The 23,870-nt window shown below is 41.8% G+C and overlaps 1 protein-coding gene across 1 annotated transcript in view; it reads left to right on the top strand.

The window, feature by feature from the left end:
• The window catches only part of adgrb3 (adhesion G protein-coupled receptor B3), a 119,760-nt gene that overhangs the window by 37,614 nt on the left and 58,276 nt on the right, over window positions 1-23,870 (top strand). Inside the window, exons 3-8 of the mRNA XM_053436382.1 lie at window positions 7,817-7,927; window positions 10,500-10,661; window positions 17,621-17,785; window positions 18,554-18,718; window positions 20,471-20,635; window positions 21,027-21,128. Coding sequence (XP_053292357.1) covers window positions 7,817-7,927; window positions 10,500-10,661; window positions 17,621-17,785; window positions 18,554-18,718; window positions 20,471-20,635; window positions 21,027-21,128 — 870 coding nt within the window. The remainder of the gene's footprint in view (window positions 1-7,816; window positions 7,928-10,499; window positions 10,662-17,620; window positions 17,786-18,553; window positions 18,719-20,470; window positions 20,636-21,026; window positions 21,129-23,870) is intronic.

The following is a 23,870-nucleotide window of genomic DNA, read 5'->3' as shown; positions in this document are numbered from 1 at the left end:
GGGGGGTGGTGTGTTTGGACACGGTTGCCAAGAGCTGTTCCCATCGTTTTCCCATAGGAGGAACGGGGTGATATACATAGTGAAAAGAGTAATTATGCAAAATTCATATATTAAGGTCATATCCTGCTGTTCATGAAAAAAAATTTAATAAAAAAATCTTGTTTTGATGCAATAGGCCCAATGCTTATGAGAGGATATTTCATTAAATGATTTATAGACACAAGGACGCCCCTCAGTACTTTGCAGAGTTTATGTGTAGTTGCTGCACTATTCACATAACATGACTTCTGTCTGAAGTGATGTCATTAGTAATCCGCTTCCATCCTTGTTTCTGTCGGTGCACAGTAGTCCTTTCAGATGTGTCCCTGCAGCAGCCCCTCTATGAGTCACGGGTGGCTCGGCAGCCTCGCTCCCTGAGAAGCCGAGTGATTCTGCAAGTTAGGAGCTGCAATCTTGGTGTTGCCTTCTCTTTAGAATGCTCCATAGGCGGATCCATTTTCTGATAGCATCACGCGGCACAGCTGAAAACACACTGCTCTCATTATCATGCAGAGGGCACATCTTTGTGAAAACCCCAAATAGACGACAAGGAAATGAAGATCTTCATTTGCTGTTCTCATTTTCCCCCTCCCTCTTACTTAACTCAAAATGAATTCTACTTTGCAGGAGAGTGATAAGCAAGCATGTGTTCACAGCCCCAGTAATGTGGAGGATGCTTTTGATTCTCGTGCTGCAGCCTGTTACAGCGCACGCGGTGCTGGTGAAACCTGCGTCTACACCGTGCGGAGATCTAATTTAAACATGTTTGGATGAGTTGAAATCATATGAAAACAGAAAACTGCAGAGGCCTGGTCCCACAAGTGTGTGGAGCAGAGGAGGAGCGATCTGCTCACGGTGCCCAGCAACAGGGCTTCTTGATCCAGGGCTTTGATAACGTCAGAGCTCCATCTAGGTTGCTTTGCGAGGTACTGCTCACAACCCTGGTGATTTAGCGTCGAGCCGGAGATTATCAACGCCTTCTCCGGTAGCCACTCATTTGCCAATACACATCAGGGAGGAGGGGGGGGAGAAAAATAGTGCATATGTTTTCCTCTCTGCTTCCGACAGACTTTAGTCGGAGTGCTCGTCTCACTCCGCTCGCTCCTTTTTTGTTGCAGGTGAGTTCACATGACTTTTCAATGAGGTGCAGTGGCGGTTGCACAGAATTCTAATTTGGCTTCAATCTGAGTCATTAGGAGAGTCAACAGGAAGCAAACAGATGGCAGGAGGAATATGATGGATAATTGTACGTCTCAGAGGACAAATCGTAATTTGTATCTGATTCCGTGCAACCCCCTCATTTTCTTAATGAAGGACTAATTGAGTTTTTTTTTTTTAGATTGGCTCAAGCATATGGTTCCCACCGATAGCCGAGGATTTGTACAATAGCTGTAAGGAGATACGTCGAGGGTTTTGGAGGAGCTTTGTGAGATGGTGTCTGAACGGGGTGGAAGGCTGGAGCAACATCCGAGGCTCAGTCTGGATCTGGAAGTGTATTCATGAGCTAAAATAAGGTGCATCCTCATTACATCATGATCACCACCACTTTCATCATCGTCTTTTTTTTTATTTATTTTGCTTTTGCACATTGAAAACTAGTCCTTTACAGTTCTGTCAAACTACTGACTCTTACTTTAAGAAAATAAAATGTTGGAATAAATAAAACAGAAGCGGAATCTGTACTTTACTTATGAGTACTTGTACATTTGATGCACATTTTGTTTTTTTATGTAATGTATTTGTATGTTTCCCAATGTGACACGCGACTGATTTTCTTTTTGCTTTCTCCTGAAATGTTGTTTTCTGCTTAGAGCTTTTCGTCTTCAGTCTATTTGATTATTCTTTTTTTGGAGGATAAAAAATTATTGACAAGAAAAGGTTTTGATAATTTTTCCTTACATATGTTCAGATATAATAACCTCCCCTGACACAAGCAAATGAGTTTGTAACCCCTTAAATTAAATAACTGTTTCAGCAGGTGGTCATTGGTACCGTTTGTGAAGTGCAACATATCTACAAATGCAGTTTAAGAATGGATATCCTGGGGTTTCTATCAAGATATAAATGTTCATATGAGTTGATGAAGAGAATTATTATCACGCAAAAAAAAAAAAAATTCAGTTGAAAGCTCCTCTGTTGAGGTTGTTATAAACTCTTCTTATATGAAATTTATAAATTTTAAGTTTTCCGTCCTCACTGTGCTTTCGCAACACATTGATATATATTGGACGTTCTAATTTACATAGAGAATATTATTGATATTGTATTATCTCCCAGCCCGAACATACACACTACCTCTGACCAGCCTCAGATGGTCGGCTGTTGAGAAGTGGAACACAGACAGGTAGTGATCCTTCTCCCTGGTCTGCATGTGACTGAACACTCCTCTCTACGCTTGTCACTATTTGGGGAACTTACACTCGTACAGTGCAGCGGTAATGAAGTGCCTCTCATCCAGTGCTACATTTGTGACAGTCAGTCAGACGGCGGGCAGGAATGCTTGAAAGGCAGTATATGTGTGGAGCACCCGAGACAGAATCTCCTCACAGGGGCTTTTGAGTAAAGGCTCATTTCATGCAAGGTTAGACACATCAGTCATTGGACATGGGGCTGGCTTTTACTGCCTTTCAATAAGATTACACATGGAACGTGTCCACACAGTGGAGATGAACCTGGAAATGAAATGTCTACCATCGGACTCTGCCCTACGGGGGTTAAAGCTTAAAATTCCCTGCATGCAGCGGCTCAAAGCATCACTGATGACAAAGGTCATGGAACCAGGGAACTTTCATTGTCTTTGATTGTGTGCAAGTCTTTGTTTGTTTGTAATGTGCACTGCGTGTACTTAGTAGCAGGACATTAATTAAATCAAGCGTGATTATCATGGTAAATATGGCCACTAATTAAGCTTGAAAGCCTCAATGAGCTGTGATGGGTCAGAAAAGCTTTGAGCCCATCAAATCAGGGGCCCCGTAAACAGTTTGGCTCGGGAAGGATAACAATGTCCAGCAATATCCATGTTTGCACACCATTGACACAGTGATGAAGGCCTGTGTTGCCACAAAACATAGCGTTCCTCGCCCTGGCATCTTTCTGTTAGAACCTTCATTCGCCAAGGTCACAGCCCAGTGGTGACCACGCTGTTGTGGCTGCACTGCCAGTAGCTGGAGCAGACATCTTTATCAGATTTTGGCCTAAGATTCTTATCGTTTCAGCTTCGCAGGGGCCGTGGCTGAATGCCGTTCTGCACGCATTTCTGGCTTCACTAACAGATGCTCCCCTGGAGATCATTGTTCCACAGCTCATTGAAACAAAAGAGATACTTTCTGTTTCCTTTTTGGAGCAGCCAGGCGTATCTCACGGTAGGATCGAATTGCAAAAGGAGATTGACTCATGAGACCAGCCACGCAATCAATTCAGCTTCTTAAAGTTGAGAGGGAGGAACTCTCGCTAGAAATAACCTAATCTCATTTCCACCACTTATTTCCTCACCTGATTTGTTGATAATCCCTGACAAGAAGGCAAAATGGCTGCCATTACACACTGGTGGCTCAGCATTGTGGGATAAAATAGTCCTTTCTTTAACCTTTTTAAAACATTTTTTTGGCTGAAGACGATTGAAGTGATTTTAAAAACGTTCAACACGAGAAATTGAAAAACGTGTTTTGTCAGTGGTTGCATGTGTGATATGTTGTGTGTGTGGTTTTCTGTGAAGTTAGTGTATGAGAGGTTTCCAAAACCTAGGCTCTATATTTCCATATTTTTTATCATCATAAGATGGAGTCGGCCACCTTAGCTTTACATTGCCAGGATGTTAATGCTAACAGTTATAAAAAGACACAGAAAGCTCTACTGGAAACTCATGACTCTATAGTGAGACATAAACTGCTGACTTCTATACATCAGGGAAATTATGCTATAACCTCATGATACCAAACACAATACATGCATTAGGAGATGAGACCATGAAAGTATCCTGCAAACACAAGTCTTTATTTGACACTTTTCATGTGCAGGGAATCTAAATAAATATATCTTCCAGTATGATGACAGGTTCATGTTGATATGTTAATGATGGCACTGAATGGAGGGACAATCAGCCTGACCCACCAGTTTGATCTACTGGATCTCTGTAAATGCCAACCGTTCCCTCCGTCATTCAACACACTTGCTATCATCTACAGTGTAAAACTAATGGAGCTCCATTTGTAAATACTATACATGCGTATGAAACTGTTCTCCAGAAGCAACCCCTAGCCCCCCCCCCCCCCCCCATTTAAATTTGTTATGATTTACAGAAAAAGCTGCTTGCCTTTGACCCAACACATTTTGGCTGTTACAGAAGGAAATGTGGTTATTGCTGATCTGTCTTCCGAGGTTATCTCGTTGCAATTCAGCACCCCATTTCCACGCCAGTGTATTTAATCCCCTGCAAATATGTTGGGTATTCCTGAAAAGCAATGTTGCTACTCCAGCCAAATTCAATGGTACTGGGACACCTGTAGAATATCCTTTTTTAATTTTTATTTTGAGTTCTAAAAACGAATTCTCTGCCTGCCATCGAGGTTGCGTGCATGCAAAACAAAAGTGAATGAAACGCTCGTTGCACAGAAAAAAAAATACAAAAAGCAGTGATAGAAAAGATGAATGGATTCCTCTGAATGGTATCTTCTCCCCATTGTCACTGAAGCATGATGGTTGATGGATAGCATAAGTAAGTTTTGTAGTTAGTCCTGGCTAGCTCCAAAACTTCATTACCCAGAAAACACAGTTGAAAAGTTCGGAAAAATACAAAAACCTTCAGAATCACGCCGTCTGAAACTGAAGAAATGACCCCTGTTAAATGGAACATCTGCACTTTCTGCTTTATAAAGACACATCGTTTTTGGGCTGTTTTGACAAATGACAACAGCCCTGTCCCTCCTGATATTAAAATCCGGGTTCGTCTCTCATGTTTACCATTACTTAGCCTTGGGCTCAAACACAACCCCGGTAGTTCAATTAAACCGCTGTGCTTATTCCTCAGTACTTTTCTGGTGTTTTGACATCCTGCTCTTTTGTCAGTCTACCTCAGGCTCCTTCGAAACCCAACGTTCGGATTAACATCTTGGTCCTGTGCCATCAACAAAGACTCCAGTCTGATGCACTTAAAACTGAGACTTTTCCTCTGCAGTACATTAACCAGCTCTCGTTTGTGTACAAACAGGTTGAGCTGTTTTTGTAACGGCCTCCCGTCTGGACTGATTTCGATATAATGACTCAAACGTTCCCTCACGAGGCGATGAGGCTGCCATGATGAAACGCTTGTAAACACTCCCCACGTTTGATGCATCCAGTGCCTCCTGCATTATGACGGTTTGTCATCAAAGTATCTGACTGACATCGCGCCTAATGACAATTTTATAATCTCTTTAATGCAGCAGTGGTGTTGTTCATCACGAGCTGCTCGGAGCGAGATTAGATTAGGTGTGACTGGCTGCGGGGCTAATAACTGTTTAATAGGCTGAGGTGATCAATGTTTTGTGGAGGCGAGTCGTTTTCAAAAAGGTGTGACGGAGTTATGATCAATGGTCTGAGCGGCCGTGTTGATTAGTTATTACAAAAGGACAATATGGAATTAAACTGCCTCCAGCCTCATATAGTGTGCAGCACTCCCTCAGTGATACAGGGATCGGCTAATTTCTTTACGTTTATGTTGTTTGTAAATGTTAATCAAAGAAAAGCCAATCAGAAAACTGCTTATCGTGGAATTCAGGCGGCGTTTGAAACCTTGTTTGCATAAATAACATTGAATTTGATTATAAAAGCAGTTAAAGTAACTATATAATTTTGTAGGTATTGGCAATGCCCATTCAATCCTTCAGAGCCAAATGGCTTGAAAGTCCACTCTAACCATCTTATAGCTTTTAAAGTCAAGCATCATTTGTATAATTTGGTTAAACAGAACCGGGCCTTTTGCTTTCTTTGTGATTTGCATAGTAGCAGACGTTCAGGCTGACTAAATCAGACAGACCTTTTTTATTCTGCCAAATGTGGAATTGGTTCATCATCCAAGACACCACAGGGTAGAGCACGGAAACCCAGCAAAGCGATAACACGGCCAAGTATCTACTGTAGCCGGCTGTACCCGATTGAACCGTTAGCTCTGCCCCCCCGCTGTTTGTCAATCATTAGCGTATCCGCACTTTTCTTTGTCCGAGTTCAAACTGGGCTCCCTGCTTAATTTGAGCAAAGCACATGTGGACACGATCAAATCAGAGCCAGAGACATTAGAGCACGCTTCCGAAGCCGGTTACTTTGTGCAGTTACGGTCCTGAAGATACCAATCAGCATAATCAAAAAAAAGAAAGGCTGCAGCTTCTGCTTCTACCTGGCGGCTTCTCCGTCCTTTCATTAAACCCTCTCAATATTCAAATGTCTTACGCAAACACGAGCACGGCCGTGTTGTTTGAGGGCGGCTGAAAACCCAGAGTCACATTTTGCCTTGATTTATTTATTTATTTTTGCTCAAACCCAATCACGGAACATGTTTGTTGATATGATTTGGCAAATGCCAACAGTCTGATGCGTAGAACAAACAGCTGTCTTTTCTTTTTTTTTGTGTAGTCGAGTGCTTTACCATATAATTAGTGAGAAAAAAAATGATGAAGCTTTTCAGTGGAACGTGATCAGACGAGATGACAGGGGCTCGCTGCTCCAGGAGGTCAAGTCTTTTTTTTAAGCTCACAGTCTGCCGCAGGAAAACCAGGAATCCGAGGCGGCAAACTATATTAGAAGCGATGATGTAAACATCCTCCTTATCAATGGCTGATGCATTGCATTGTCTAATGTACTAACATAAGCTATGTGTGAATCTGTTGTTGATGCATCACCTGCATTGCCTATTTGCAAATGGTATAATCACCTCATTAGGGCCACGCTGGCAAAAGTGATGCTGGTTTTTTTAATTAAAAAAAACAAGAGTTCACAAGTGATTTGCATGAGCTATTTAGGGGAGTAAAATACAAAACCTTGTTTCGCAGAGTCACTGTGACTTAAAGCAGCTGATGCAAATCCCCTCACTAAATGCAAATCGGCTAGCACCGCTTTTCTCAGTGTGGCGCCAGAACTCATCGGCTCTTTGTCCCTGTACGGGAAACAAAGAGGGCATCCATTGTAACGAATACAGCTCAGAATACATTTGTCTAATTTTACAAAAAGGCTCACAATATTTATTTAGCCGGTCGTCAAAAAAAAAAAAACTAAAGAAAAAACCATAAATCCCACAAAAACTGTTGAAGAAACTGTGGATCAATAGCATGTTATGTCCATGACCCCCCCCCTCCTCTGTGGCTTTATGATGGCTTACACATTTTTACTTTCATTTCGTTTTTCTTTTCCTTTTTTCCGGGTGTGCAGGAGGGAGGGAGGGAGGGATGGGGAGGGAGGGAGCTGGTCTGACAAAGTGTTAGAGTCTCAAAAAAAAAAAAGCGATGTGAGTTTATTTGCATGTCTGCTATGTGTCTACGCTGTGCTTCCAAGCTCAATTAATACTTCCAACTCACCCCTTTATAAATTACGTTGCATTGTTCTATGCCCTAGAGTAAACAAGCAAAACAAAAGAAAAGGAGGAATTAAATACAAACTTGTGTGGTCTTTGTTTCTAGCCATGTACTGCAGTTGCTTTCGAACATCCTGAAAAAAAAAAAGAACAGTATGTAATAAGCTTTTTTTCCCCCCCTCTCAGAAGATCATGTTTAAGCCTAGCTTTCATGTGAACCTCTATTTTGTCCCATAGAATATGGAATGATCGGAGAGCATACAGTAAAAAGTCAGCGGCCAAGATCAGTTCATGACACAAAGGCCCTGCAGGAGCAAGCTGAGTCTGCTAAATTTATGGCACAAACTGGTAATACAATAGTTATGTTTCTTTACTTTATCTTGTTAACTAAACTTAATTTCATCATGCATGCTCTCTCTTGTACTGCACCTTTTTAAGTGGAAATGTTTTTTGCATTATTTTTTTCCTACTCATTCTCTATTGCTACATATGACCTAGGATAAACTTTCCATTTCTTTATGAGTATTTCCATTGACTATAGGAGTTAATAGGGTTTTGTGGGTCTGTTTGTGTTTTTCTTTTCTGTCACACAGTGAGTTGGCAACATGGTAAATTCTCAGAGCATTAATTAAACAGCAGGTTTAAAACTAAGGCCCTGGTGTAGTTAATAGTTTCCTCCAAGGCGAGATGAACTAAATGTCATTTGAGAAAGAAAAAAGAAAAATACCCACCCCCTTCAGCCAAATATGAAACCCATACTTGGCAAAAGTCGAGCTGATAGATTCTGCCCTTAGAGATAAAGTGAAGCTATGTGGCTTAATCAAGTGTAGCATAAAAAGCTGAAATGATTTAAATTCATAATGACATTTACAACATACCATCTTTGCATTTTTAGTTAACATTTTTAAAAGAAGGGAACGTAATATTAAAGCAGAAGCTTGATTTTGCTTTTATTATCTAGTTTCTCTTTTAAACAGCCTCTTTTCTTAGTGGGTGGGTTTTAGATTCAGCTGCTGTTGAGAACTGCTTCATTTTGATTTGACTCATTTTCTGGGAAATGTTTAAATTTTTTTCTTCACGTGTTCCATTTGAATTGCTGTCATTGTTTTCACAGAAACTCCACTCATCATGACTTTATTTTGCGACACGCCATACTTACTGTACTTACCGTGCATACATACCAATACTAACATATTCTCATTAACACCTCCCCATTTTACACTCGCTGTAGGAATGTGGTTTCCCTGTCCAGTCGCATCGTGCTTTTCTGTTCCTCATCCTCACACAATTTACTCTCCCTGTACTGCCTCATTTAACAAATTGATCCACCTTTCAGCATATTTTATGATCTGCAAAATTAAGCGCAGGGTTTAGATCCCCATTTGGCCAAATCTGTGTCCTTGATGCAACACGCTGAGAAAACCACTTTCAGGCACACGGTGCTTGAAAAAACACAATTCAAATGTGATTTGATGACTTCAAATATCATAAATGTATTCAGAGCTGCAACGAGACTATTTTTTCTCTGTAATAAATTATGCCTCTAATTCAGCGAGCCTCAAAGAGAATGAATACTTCACCTGAGGGTTCATCGTAATCAAACATCAATTATTTGGTGACTACTCTGATGCAGGGATTTTTATTGTCCACTAACTTGTCACCAAATAATTTATTCTTCTTTTTTTTTTTCATTTAGTCTACCATGACTTTGGAAATCACCCCCACTGTCTCATCAAAATATAAATATTAATAACTAGTGCAGATAGCACGGTTAAAGCTACATTTAGCCTTTTCTGCCTTTTTAATCTTTGGCCCTTTTGGACCATGAAGATTAAAACGCTCAGTTCTGTTTCTTCTTATTAATCTCTTTAAATTGAACTTTACGACCGTAACAGCCATCTTCCTTACTAACTGCTACCAAATGCCTTATACGATTATCTAATGACAATATGTCTGCACGCAGAGTATAACTACTTCAAAGTCTGCTTGCCAGAGCATTTCCGTATGGGCTCCAAGGCCTGGACCAGAGAAACAGAGCAAATGCTGCCTGATGCGTTTCCTTCAGGGAACTCGCAGTTGAAATTGGAATATGGCGGAAACAGTCTGCTCGGAGCCAAACCGGCACAACTGCCGAGTGAAATCTGCAAACATCCCCATTTATTTCCTCCATCTCGATGAGTAAACTGGTTAAGATGGATTTGAAAATGATTTGAAACCTACGTCTCTAAAGTACAGAATTGTGTCCGCTGTCGTCAAGAAAACTAGACAGTTTGAAAAAGGGAATCCACATCTCTGAACTCTCTCTCTGAACTAACACCCATTACACTCCATTTTATTGTCTCAGATGTCGTCTCCTCTTGCATGCCACCATGTTATTATGAATTTCTTTTTTGTGTTGGTGCTGATTTCCTGGCTTCATGTAAACATGTTATTGGGTTTCATTGAAATGCATGAAGGATTTCTTTTGGAGACGAAGTGAAACAGTTAGATGTAACGATGTCTACTGTTCATTCTTATATAAATCACAGCTTCAGCTTTTTTGTGATCTTTGCATAAATGCCCATTTGATCTCACCTCCATTATTAAGACCACTGTTAAAAAGCAACTACTGTTATCGCACACACAAAAAAAAACACACTTCACTGTGCTGATACAAAAGCAAACAGAGGAACTAAGCTTCTGACTCAGTGTTTATCAAAGATCACATAAAGGTAGCACAGAATGTACAATAGTGTTCTTGTAAATAAGTCTCAAAGGCCCACCCCCCCACACCTCACCCCAACGTGACTCATGTCGGCCCCCCCTTCCCATGCTACTCAACTCCCCCCTCCCGCCCACCTTGCCCCCCCCGCCCCGTTAGCCCTGCCCCCCCCAGGACCATATTGCTGCATTTAACTAGTGTCACCCTTCTCCCACACAGGTGAAAAAGGTGCAGAGGAGTGGTCCCAGTGGAGCTCATGCTCTGTAACATGCGGTCAAGGGTCGCAGGTGCGAACAAGAACATGTGTCTCACCATACGGAACTCACTGCATCGGCCCTTTAAGAGAATCAAGGGTTTGCAATAACACTGCCCCTTGTCCAGGTAGTGTTAGCCGCAGATTCTTGAATATCAATGTTTTGCTCGTTTGTTGTTTATATTGGGAGGAAATGTGTTGCTGTGTGTTAACAAAACTTTCTATGTGTCTGTTTAGGAATGTGTTATTATTATCTTTATTGTAGCTGTTATACTTAATCTGATGATTTCCTTTTAAATGTTATTTTGTGAATGTCTTTATTTTTTTTGGTTGTCATTATCACGTTTGTGTTTTCCATTTCATGTAACTGTTGGGCAATTCATCAGCATTGAAATGGTCTAATGACGTGTGGCTGTGCTCAGGGAGCCGCAGATCCTGATATGTCATCGGCTTCATTTCTTGAAGGTCAGCCGTGCTCTTTAAAATAGCTTGACAGCGTCGCTTCACACGCGCCGCGAGGCATCTTCCTGCTCAGCCCATAAGGGCATGGCAGATGAGTCACTGGTAGTCAGGTATCGGCATCACATGCTTTTTCTGACGGGTGACTGCCAAGCGCCAACATTTGTCTGTGCACATCTGGTAGGATAAGCGTGTTGTTTTTCCGAGCAGAGTCGCCATTATGCTTTATTTTTCGAGGGGTTGCTCAGACACACGGACATGCAGATTTAGTAATGAGACCCTGAACTCTGTGTTCAGTCGAGATACTCGCTGGCACTGTTGAGCGTAATGCTTCTGAGACTGCACCACAGACGCTTCAATAATTACGGCTGATCAAAAGTGCTGCGAGCTCCATCTTCTGACATTCTGATCTCGGATGTGCTGCGCTTCATTTGCTAGTTGCGGCACATGTAAACGGGAAGTTGGCAGTTTTCAAAAGGGTTTTTCTCTCTACTCTACGTGGACACTAAAAAGTGAAAAAAAGAGTGAGTCATTTAGAAAGGAAAGTTGCCTAAATACCACCAGTCTTCTCTCTGTGGCCATTAATATTTCACTCAGACAGTATTAAAGCCATATTCCAGGTATAAAGAATAAAGAATTATTATAACTCTGGCATTTGAACTTGCAGAGCTGCCCATGTGAATTCATTAGTGCCTTTGATTTATCTCAGGACCTGCAAACATTAGGCATTTACTCGTGGCTAATTGTGGATCCGGAACTTTCTTACACATAATAAAGCAGAAGTCGTTATCACCAAAGAACTGGGCCATAAAACTCTGGGAAACCTCCAAGGCAATTTTGACAAGAGTTAGACTGTGATAGGACTTTTCTCTTCTTTTAGAGAAAATGGGAGAAGGGGGCATAAAGATAAAAGTCTTTTTTTAATTTTCAAAATGTCACCATTCTTAATTTATTGTATTGTTTCATGGGTTTTAAGCTAGACCCTATCCAATGTGCTGTGGTCCTGCAGTGACGATAAATTACATTGCCTGTAATATCTGAAATACCAGGGTGTTTCTCCTCACTTACTTATATTAAAACCCTCGCACTGGGCTCATAGAGCTGATATAGCAACAACCATACAAAGTTACAGTTGCAAACTGCTACACACCAAAAAAAAATTCCCACCTGGCACCAAGCCATATGAAACGCAGAGTCCATATCTAATATTCTGAAAGGCGGACGGATCAATCGGCTTTCTTCAAGATGTCTGCAGCGTGCCGAGATGTGAGGGTGTCTCTGAAACAGAGCACGTTTCAAATTAAAGACACGTCGCTGCAGCCTTAAAGGAACCTTCCCTTACAGTCCCCATCACGGAACAACATCAGCATCATCTGTGAGTAATGGCTCCGGCGCTGCGGGCTGCAGATCAAGCGCCCTGGCAAATCTGGGAGCCTTCACACAGGTTGTGATGCTTTTCGCCACAACACAATGCATCTGTCAAAATACAGCAACATTTCTGTTGTGTAAAAGCCTCCCCCATTACAACCCAACACCCATGGCTGTATCTTGTTTTCCCTCTGAACTGTAGTGCAGTTATCTCGCCTCAGAAGGAAAGCAGTCCAGTCTATAGCAATCCTGTTAATATTTGACATTTCTGCAGTTCACATCCAGTGCCAGAGTTTCGTCCAATACAGAGCAAGTGTGATATAATTCAATCGTAGCTCATAACAAAGTGAGAGGATTTCAATAGTATTCTATTAGAGTGAGCGATTGTAAATATATTATTGTTGATTGTTTTGAACGGCACACTGTAACAAACACAAAGTAAAATCAGCAGTAAAAACTATTTTTTGCTTCATCCTGTCATGGGTGTTACACTGTGAACGTGGACAACCTGGTTTACTTTCATTTCTGCTAAAGCAACGTTATGCAACTATTTCACTACGCAACAGCTTCACAAGGATTTTGAGGGGGACTCAGACTTTTAATGGGGAGAATGGTGCTTCTTCATTTCACTCTCTGCTCCTGATCTCCTGCTAGAAGAGCTGAATGATAGTTAGGGCCAGCAACAGTAACGCCTAACTGCGGATAATCTGAAAAGACCGAGAAGTCACAAACAAATCATTGAGGAAACTTTAAATATCACCATTTTAAAACTGAGTATGGCAGCACTCCTGGGTCTAAACATACACGTTATATACACACACATGTTTCAGCTCAGGGAGACAACAGAGTCAGAGCTTCGGTGAACAGACAAAACCAAAGACAGTACACAAAGATGGATGACATGATAGCTCCCCCAAAGCATCTGAGTCACCACCTTGTGGCTATCTGCAGTAAAGGTCATAAATCAGTCGTCTTTTGTTTAGTTAGTGAAGGGGACATGGACCAAATTAAAAAATAAACACCTAAACTGCACTTATACAGTAAGGTTAGTTTTTATTAGTTATTTGATGCAATGAAAACAAGGTGAACCACCATGATTACAGTTGATACTCCATCCCCCAATCCCTACTGCAGACTCCGCCTCCAAATGCACAAGATGCCGGCGTTCGAATCACAGAGAATTTAGCTTCATGTCTGGATAGTGGGAGGAGACGGAGGCACATTGTGAATCTATTTATAAAGTCTGAGGTGAAAACAGCTGAAGTCCGACTCTGAACCCTCCCAGGATTAATTTCCACTTGTGGCAAGAGAGGCTGCTGTTGCTCGGCAATAGTTACATAGTGTTGCTTTAATATTTATTATTTCTTACAGCAGAAATTTAGAAATGTTAGTCTGACTCCCTGGATGTAGACTGTGGATATAAAATTTACCATTAGAGACATCATTCTGGTGCCGATTTCCTCCCCTTCCACTCCTTTTTCATCAGCAATCAGAAAATCTGTAAAATTGTGAGTCAGGTTTATTGTGCAGCCCAGCTCTTATAATAAGTCAGGGCGTACTATTTGGCATTTTTAACTTGATTTTGACACAGACTCTGTGTATCAATTTGACATATAAAAAAGCACTACAAGTTATTACATTGTCCTAAATTCAGCTTGGGTCTTGATGGGAACGTCAGCACCAAAGGTCACTGCAAAAACTTTCCTACTCTGCCAAACTGAGGAGGAATTATTAGCTCCGGTAAATGCGCTGCGTCATTCAACTCAATGGGTATCAAGGCGGTGGAGTCCGAGTACTTTGAAGTATATTTTCAGTTTTGATGTGTATTTTCCATCACAAGCTTGGTCAAACATATCTTAAAAAGCATACATTCACTTAGAATTTAGCTGCAGACACACTGCAAGAGCCACAATCTGAACTGGCACCAGACACACTGGAGCTGGTTTTTGACGAAGATTAAAATCTCACCATCAATGTGTAACACGCCACCCACCATGAAATAGTTCCACCAAAATGAGTTCCCCCGTGACGCTATTTCACAGGAGCACAGCATCCACCCAACACAAATATGATTCATTATAAAAAATCCCCCAAAACAAGCCAGACAGTTATAATGACAGGACAACAACACAGGAAACACAACCTCGGAGGAAGTTATTATATTTCAAACTAGAAACTGAGTTGCGTCAGTCAGTTTGAAAACTCTGGACTTCCTGGAGGATTAGAATAGCAAAGGAAAGCCTTAGGAACATCTCACCCAGCTTCACAGGTATCGCTCCAATGGATAATTATACTGGGATTTGAGTGGTTGGCAGGTTTCTGCTCCCACAGATTGTTGTGGGATACATTTGGTGTCTAATATGCTCTTGTGGGATTTGATAAATATGTAGAGTAACATTTGATTTAACCTGTAAGCATTGCATAGACATCAAACTTATACAAGCCTAAACATGGAAAAATAATTTATATTCTAAATTATAGGCAAAAATATGGATTTTTGATAAAGTCTACAACTTTTGATTTCTCTTAGATTAATAGAATTTTATATAGCAGCTTCACTTACTATGTTTGGTTTGTTTTTCTCAAGAGAAAAACTTAAGTGAAAGCTTTTTTTTTAAATCTTGATTATAAAGACATTAATACATGATGACAGCGATAATAATAAAGAAAGTGAAAAACATTTACACAAAGTAGGTGTAAGAAATAAAAAAACAATTATAATAGACATAATCATACTAAGTACAAGATATTTTCTGTGGCGGCTTCTGCAAAACATAAAATTATGACTAATACATAAAAACTTGGGAATTTAGAGTAAAATTTACAGGCAATTAAATTTATTGAACACTGACTTTTGCCCACGTAATTTCAAGGGCAAAAAAAAATTTGTAAAATTGGGAGTAGGGTTTATTATGCAGGCCAGCACTTATAATAAGGGCGTATTATTTGGCATTTTTAACTTGATTATGACCCAGACTCTGACTAATAACTCATTATTCAGAAAACTCTGTGAACCTGAAGGACTCTGAAACTAACTAAGCACTATATGAATAAGGATGACCCGCTGTATGACAAAAACATTAATTGTTGTCTTCTTTACATTGAGCAGATGTAAGAGCCAGGTGCAATATCGCACACGACAGATGTAAAGTGCAGCTTTATGCTTAGCAGTGTGGATTCGAGACTGAGCCTCAAACAACCCTGTGGCAAAAATAATGAGTCGGCAGCAAAATAATAAATTCTGCATGATGAATACAGTTGAGCACAAGAGGCAGGCTAACAAGTTCAACCCTCACTGGAATGATATGAGAGGGCCAACCAATTCCCAGTTTACCGCAAATTAATAACAACGATCTTGGCAAACGCACTCGCTTCGGCCACCATCTTGTGGCGGTCCAAGAGTTTCACCTCTAGCGGCACTCTGCGACTGCTCATGGCTGTCCCAGTAAATCATGGCCGCGGTTCAGAGGGAAACCACACAAAGAGGCGGAATCCTATTCCATCACTGCTAGCAGTGGTGACTGGCTGCTTTGAACTCCACATTTTCAAAGTAAATGCTCCGGCCACCACGGGCCACTTAGCTAAGAGCATCAAAGCTGCGCCTGGAGGCTCTGGCTGGGACAGACGGTAGCTCCCGTCATGGCGGCCCGTCGGCCTGATTCCATGATCCGACGGCTCCGCAACTGATCCTGAGATCTGACTATTGTTCCGCGGCATCTTTAAGCCTCTGCACAGGTCCGTGACCTCTCGGAACAGGAACCATTGGTTGCCTTTGAACAAAGCAGTCGGACAGATTTCCAGTGTCTTAAATCCCATTTGTAATCCGAGATGATTTAATGCCAAACGATCGGTGGTGTCTTCCGCCAATTTCCATACATTTTTATTCCATGCGTCAGTCCTTAAGTGCCTTTTGTTGTGTGCAACATTTTGTTGTTTGTTAGTGTACATAGTCTAGTATAATTGAATCTGTTCTTATGTAAATGTATATCCACGGCTGCTCCCACATCAGCCCGACGTTCCCATTGCAGCTCCCTGGGTGTTATTGAAGCTGCATAGAAAACAAGGACTTCACAGCTAAAGTGTGTTTTGTGCATTTGGAAACGATGCGTACGTCTGGTGCTTAAGAATCGCTCCAGTGTGATTTGGTTTGATCCAATTACCATCCACTTAAAGTTTATTTTGGAGACTTTAATTGTCTCAGTAAATGCACTTTAGATGCTAATATGAGTGCTTCAACTTTTACATTTAAATCAACAGTGTCTTCATCATTTCATTTCATTATTGTCATTTGCCTCTGTGGAGACACAAGACAGAAAGTGTCCTTACTTCTGTCTGTCTCTCTGTTTTCCATATTTCCCTCTCTGAAGTGAAACCTAGAGCCCAAAGCAAAAATCCTCAGCAGTTCTAAGACTCAGCATCCCTCAAACAGAATCCTCTTGAAATTACACACAAACCAACATGCAAAATAAATCACGCACATTCCGCTGTTACTGTTTTAAAGCTACCTTTCCCATTTACATTTTAATATTTTTGGATTGAACAATTGCAGCGGTCCCATGTCCCAGGTGTCCATGTTAATAATGTGCCACATGGGATTTAGAACGATTTTGAGGAAGAGAAAATCATCGCTCTTTGGAACATTCTTTGCATAATTGCCCGCAGGCATATCCACGAAACACACCAGTGTCTTATTAATGATCCAGTTTCCTTTGGATTTGGACAGTCGGGGCTGATTTTCAGTCAGAGTGGCTACGTCGTTACAAATTATTTGACAAAACATGAAATGTGACCTGTTATTCTGAGGTCTGAGACCAGGTGAGGTCCTGTCCGTTTGGTGTAGAACCACCATTTAGTAGGTTGAGGAGATGACAGCTCTGCAACACAATTGTCAGCTTATGTTAACCTGAGGATTCAGTGCCTGCTGCTCCTCAGCCAGTTAGAACGACTGGATTCTTATCGTTTTTTCCCGTATGTTAAAACTTCAAAGTTGAAGATATTTCTTATCTCATTGTTCGTGGATTAGGATTCATCATCATTGTGCACAAGATAAAGACCACTGCATGCACAGAGGTGACTGAAGCTTGTGGCTCAGCCACACACAGTCTGCTCGCTCAGTGTTTCCCTTGCATTAGTTTTGTTGCTAATTATTTTTGATTGATTTCATTTCATTTATAGCTGGCTGCAGTTTGTTATGGGTTTGTTTATGCTACAGCAGGGAGAGGGACATTGATTAGGCCTGACGCCTTTTCTGTGCCCGCAGTACACGGTGTATGGGATGAGTGGTCCCCGTGGAGCCTGTGCTCTTTCACGTGTGGCCGAGGGCATCGCACTAGGACTAGGACTTGCGCCCCTCCCCAGCACGGAGGCAGGGCCTGTGATGGACCTGAGACCCAGACTAAGCTTTGCAACATAGCCCTATGCCCAGGTATTATCTCACTGCTCTTCAAATGCATTTGAAATAACAATATCAACCGTTATTACTAAAGGTGAAATATAAAAGATGTAATCGCAGAGATGATGATCAACACTTTTCAGAAGTTCCATTCTTGAGGACGCTAGCAGTTTTCCTCACACACAGCAATTTAGTCATTAATCAATACAATACTGCAAAGGTGAGTGAAAAAAAAATGAATGACTGCATTTTGTGGTGCATTTAAAGTAATAGTGCTTACAGAATAATGCGGTTTAGGAAACCCTGTCAATACTGTGAGACCGACATCAACATCACTTACCCGCAATTGCCTGTGAGTGGTAAGCAGATTAGTGATGATGAGTTCTTCCACACAGTAAATGTTAGCTTTGCTCTGGTAACACACTCGGTGAAAACCACTCAGTCGCAGATGCTTTCCCTCCACCCCCATGGATGATGGAAGGCAGGAAACAAATAGTGTGTGTGCATTTTGTGCAACAGCCATGATAATGATCTAATATAAAAACATTCTATAAAAACAGATTTTATGTGTTATTCTCCTATTGCGTTTGACTATTTTATATTCTAACCTTTGAAAAATCTCCAAGATTTCTCCAAAAGTCATGTGATTCATTGAATACATTTGTTCTGCTTTTCACTTAATGTCTTATTGGCTCTCGCGTGTGCGAGGGAATAGTGATCTGAATATCTCCTCCCATTTCTGTCTGCCCTCTCTCTCCCTCCGCTTGGGACGTGCTTGTTGGGTTGTGGCTGGTGCCTCAGTGGATGGACAGTGGCAGGAGTGGAGCTCTTGGAGCGATTGCTCGGTGACCTGTGCCAATGGCACTCAGCAGAGGACCAGGCAGTGTTCAGCAGCCGCCCATGGGGGATCTGAGTGTCGCGGTCACTGGGCAGAAAGCAGAGAGTGCCATAATCCTGACTGCACAGGTAAAATCCTGAGCCTCTTAATTCTATAACCCGCTTTGATGTCTAAATAAAATAAAAAAAAATGATTTGTAATAGGGGAAAAGAACGACAAACATACCTCGACCCACACAATCACTATTTTACACACAAGCACTGTAATCCTAGGGAATTTAGATTGAATTTAAGATGAAATACGGAGCCTGATTTACTTTTTGTTGCACACTGAGGAGCCTCGTAGCAAGAGTCAAATCTGTGTTGTAAGAATCCAGAATAATGTTTAAGACCATGCTCTATCAATTGGATTTGTGAAATCCAGTTAGATGTACTGTATGCCTTTCCCATAATGCACGGGTTAGCTGTCCCAACTGCCTGTCAACATCATAGATGTATTAGAGGCTCAAAGATGTCAGCTTAGTGGTCTCCATCAGGCTTTGAATTGTCTGATCATGTGAAGGGCCTGAACACTCTCATAATCTCCTGATGCAATTTTCACTCGAGCAGAGTAAAAAACTGCACTTCTTTTTCTTTCCTTTTTTTGGGGGGGTATTTCACTTGTATGTGTGTGGCAAAGAGATTCCTCTCAAATTGCTGAAAGTCGGGGGGGAGGTTGCGTAACCAGCCATCCAGCCTTATGCTCTCTCAGACGGCTAAAGCAGCGGCCAAAGCTGGTGAATACGTCTTGTTAGTCTGTGTGTATGATAATATAGCAGGAGAGGCTGCCGGTTGCCTCATTGTGAGGGGATGCATTATGCAATTTATTCATTTAATGAGGCCCAGCCAGTCTCATTTGTCTCCGAGGTGAGAGATCAGATATTAGAGAGACTGCACACAGCTGTTATCTAAAAGAGAATATGAGGGGTCGCCCCAGTTTACGGATAAAAAAAATGAAAAACATTTCAAGGTAAATCCCAATATTTTTCTCAGGAATAGAGACACAACAGACATCATTGAGTTCTAAGTGTAGAACCCTTTAAAAAGTGAAATAAAAAACACAATTACTTCAAAAGATTGCCTCATAATTATACAATCAAGGCCTGAGAAGGACTTTGAATCAATGCTATGTGTTAGAACTTCGTCAGTGAGCTCTTTGAAACACATGAGCATGCGTCTGTCTGAGGAATCTGGTGCTCTGATGTCGGGCCAGAGGCTTCAATATCTACTGGGTCTGGTGGATAGTTTTAGCCCCAAAAGAACCCCACAGTGGTTCCTGTTTTTTTGTTTTACTCCTGGTGGGAGCGGACGTGACAGAGGTTAGTTGTAGGACATGAAACAGCCTGACACGTGTGAAGAAGAGGGCAAGTGGAGGTGCAGACCAGAGTAGAGTGTGTTCGCTGCTCCAGGTGTTGTACCTCTCCGTTCAGACAAGGGTATGTGATTTACTACACCGCTGAAGGGGCGCATCTGTTTTTTTTTTTTTGTGTCTAATGCACAATTTAACAGTGTTCATTACAAGGACATAAAACATGCCGCCCGTTTTGGAAACTTCAGCAAAAATGAGTTTTAGTATTGGCAAAGTGAAGCAAATAATCACCACTCACAGAGCAGCTTCTGGAGTCGTAAAACACACAGTCTCCTGATTATTCAGAGTAATCGTGTTCATTTTTGCAATATTAACGACAAACTGCATTTACTCAATCATTTAGAATCAAGTGCAACAGAAACTTATTTTAGATTCCACACACTAATACAAATCGTGGACAGCAGTAGGTGTTGGTTTAATAATTTGTTGCATCTCAGAGTATCTGTGTCTGACCCTGCGTGCTTCTGTTCTAGCCAACGGCCAGTGGAATCCTTGGGGTCCGTGGAGCGGCTGCTCGAAGTCGTGTGACGGCGGATGGCAGAGGCGAGTGCGGCTGTGTCAGGGGGCGGCGGTGACCGGGCAGCAGTGCGACGGCAAGGGAGAGGAAGTCCGAAAGTGCAGCGAGCAGCGCTGCCCAGGTGAGCCGGAGGATAATGAGTCTTTATGCAGAGAGGCCTCTGGGAAGCCAATTGAAAGCGGGAAGATAATTATCAGTGAGCAGTTGAATGACATGTCTCATTACACGAGATGATTTCAAACAGAATGTGAAGAGGAGATGCAGATAAGTGGCTCCAGAGGAGGGGGGTGAATAAATTTGGATGTATTATGATGGTCATGGACACACTGAGTAATGCAAGTATCATTACAGCTCACGCTGCAATTTCCAAAATAAATTTGCATTAAACACATTGTCATCATCTGTATCGTTATAAAACTATTATTATTATAATATAGCTCCCACAGTGATATTCCCCAGCACTGCACAGCTGTTGGCTCTTTGCATTAACTCAGTATCACTTTGCTCTTCAGCACCGTATGAGATTTGTCCCGAGGACTATGCGGTGTCCATGGTGTGGAGACGGACGCCTTCTGGAGAACTGGCCTTCAACAGATGCCCCCCCAATGCCACAGGTGAGCAACACCTTCAATACGTCTTCTCTTATCATGGTCTTGATTTGTAAATGGTACAGTGTTCACCCAGAGGTCCACAGACACTGGATGGTCTCTCTTTTCTATCATGTCACACGCAGTGCGAGGTTGTTTGCATCTGGTGTGCGTCTGTTCACACAGGAAGCTGCTTCTCGAGTTTCTGTTGTGATTATGCATTTCCTCAAGTACAAGTAGGCCCATCTAATCAAGTAAATGCCATGACACAATGGTATTTCCTTTCAAACAGGTGCAGGAAGTACTGTAAATATTTATGTTTGTTACACATTCAACAGAGATTGTCTTTGGATATCCGGAAGATCATTTCCTCTTACTTTTTGTTTCACCTAAATAAATGAGAAGCAAGATGTTCCATGATGCACACTCATGCATCCAGAGTGGACCAGCTAAATGATGTGGTTGATGGAACCTAAAAACAGAAGTCCTCTAATAAAAGGGGCTAAATAATGGAATAATATTTTATGTATATTCAAGACTATTGATGGAGCCACATTTGCATTGTTTTTCAAAGTATGGCTTTGAATCACACTAGTGTCATTAATGTTCCTCTACTATGATGAAGAATAAGGCCACAAAGGAAAGTTAACAAGACTTTAGTTGTCCCTTGAATTCTTTGCATGGCACCAACAGCCCTGTTTCCAGTTTAAAGGAGAAAGTGAATGTTCTTTTCCTCCCCTTCATTTCCACACGTATTTCATGGCTACACCCGTCAGTGGTGTGTACTGGATGGGAAGGGGGGGGGGGGGGGGGGGAGTGAGCACTGTTGAGGTCTGTTTTCAGACATTAAGCAGAAGCTTTAATATGTGCACGAAGAGACGAGCATCAGAGCGAGAGGATGCACGTTCTCTAACAGGGCGAGACTAACACTCGGCTCCCGGAAAGAAAGACGGGAGAGGAGGGGGGGGGTAAAGAGGCGAGGATGAAATGAGAAATGCAACCGATGCTAGCGCTGCTGTGATCCAGGTTATCTCTGTGTGTGGTGAAGGGCAGAGGGAAGACAACAGGCCGATGGGGGCGGTGTCGGCTGTTAAAGTCACATGTTATAAAACTCCACACAGGCTGGACTCCCTGAATCCACACGTCTTCCACAACCGTAAAAAAAAAGGCTAACTGGTAAATTAGGTGTGGCAGGAAAACACAGTGGCGTTCACAGATGGCTCACCTGAGGCAAAGTTATGCAGAGTAAGATTTACTGGTGTGACATTAGCTCTCCGGCTTGACATTACTTTTATGGTTAATAACTGCTCGGCACTACAAAGCTATTTCAAGCTCACACTATCGGACTTTTGGGTTCTTTTGGGCTGTCGTCTTCTTCTTGTGACGGAAATTCAACACCTTCACTGATTAAGAATTTAATTTACACTGAGAGTTGTCTCAGGTCACTTAGTCAGAGTGAGACACTTGGCTCCTTACTGCAGCCAGACTAATTACTTTTCTTTACAGAGCAGTATCACATTCATTAATTATATTAATTATAATACAAAAAAAAGGAAATTAAAAGTAGTCTTGTGAACCTCACACATAAACGACTCATTCGTTCCACAAACTCCTCTTATATGGAGCTTACTTTGGAACCTGCTGCTGTGTTGATGCTGTTAAATGTTACACACTGTACTGCAGGTCAACACATTGTGACATTTCATGATAATTAGTGCCGACTTCTTTGTGTGCGCCAGTGCTGGTTGACTTGAAGATTGTGATCTTTATGCACAAGATGCACAACAATTTGCCTAAAGCAATAACACAAGGCTGCTGTATCAGTTAATTGAGAAGCAGGACCTTTAAAGCCTGAACAGTATCTTGATAAAAGGACAGAACAACAGACATATTTTAGTGTTTCAACTGCAGCACGTCCACTCGGTCACAGCCGCTACTGACCACAAGAAAAACAGAGCATGATGAACAACAGTTCAGGTCGGCTCAAGTTTATATCTAAAGCCATTAATCACAGGTCCGGTGTCAGCAGGTTTCTCAGAGCCCACATTATGAAACTATAAATGAAATCAACACCTTCCAACCTTTGGCCTGTAATTAGATTAAGGTCAATCCAGCAAAGCCTTCGATGGGAAGAAATGGGAAATGAGACCAAACCCCTCACGTCTAGACCTCTTCCCCTGTTCGAGGACGAGTCAGAAACGTAATGGCTGCGCCGAGCGAGTATAAACAAAGATGAAATATTGATCAGCGAGAGAGACACGACAAAGTGTGCGACACGAATGCAGTGAGACTGAGCGGGTGAGGCGTCTGAATGTGTTAGGGCCATCAGTGCCTACTCAGCTGCAGTCAGCTGGCGTCATCAAGGTCATCATAGGAACAGGGTCGTCAGCGCTGCCGTGGTCTTCGCGGATGACAACCGCCACCGGAGGCGAGAAAGTGGGAAAAGTCGAGAGGACGCTCGCACACAGCAGATGAATTTGTTCGCTTTGGATCACTCAGACAACGATCACACATCTGTAAACACGTAGAGGACACTTAGATGCTCCTTAGGTGACCTCTAAGTGCTGTGGAGGGCAGAAGCAAAACACGACATGAGCAACCACGCGATCCTATACAATACATAACTGCATTTCTTTAATTATGCTGTGTTTGTATAATAATGATAGAATTGTATTTCACAAAATTGTTTCAACTCATCTTCACAGTTATATTTTGTTCTTTTAAATAAGACAAAATAACCAATATGTTCAGTATCATTTAGTGTAACAG

The sequence above is a fragment of the Pleuronectes platessa genome, chromosome 12, assembly GCF_947347685.1.
Source record: "Pleuronectes platessa chromosome 12, fPlePla1.1, whole genome shotgun sequence".
NCBI classification, from domain to species: Eukaryota; Metazoa; Chordata; class Actinopteri; order Pleuronectiformes; family Pleuronectidae; genus Pleuronectes; species Pleuronectes platessa.
This window is presented reverse-complemented; position numbering and strand designations above follow the sequence as displayed.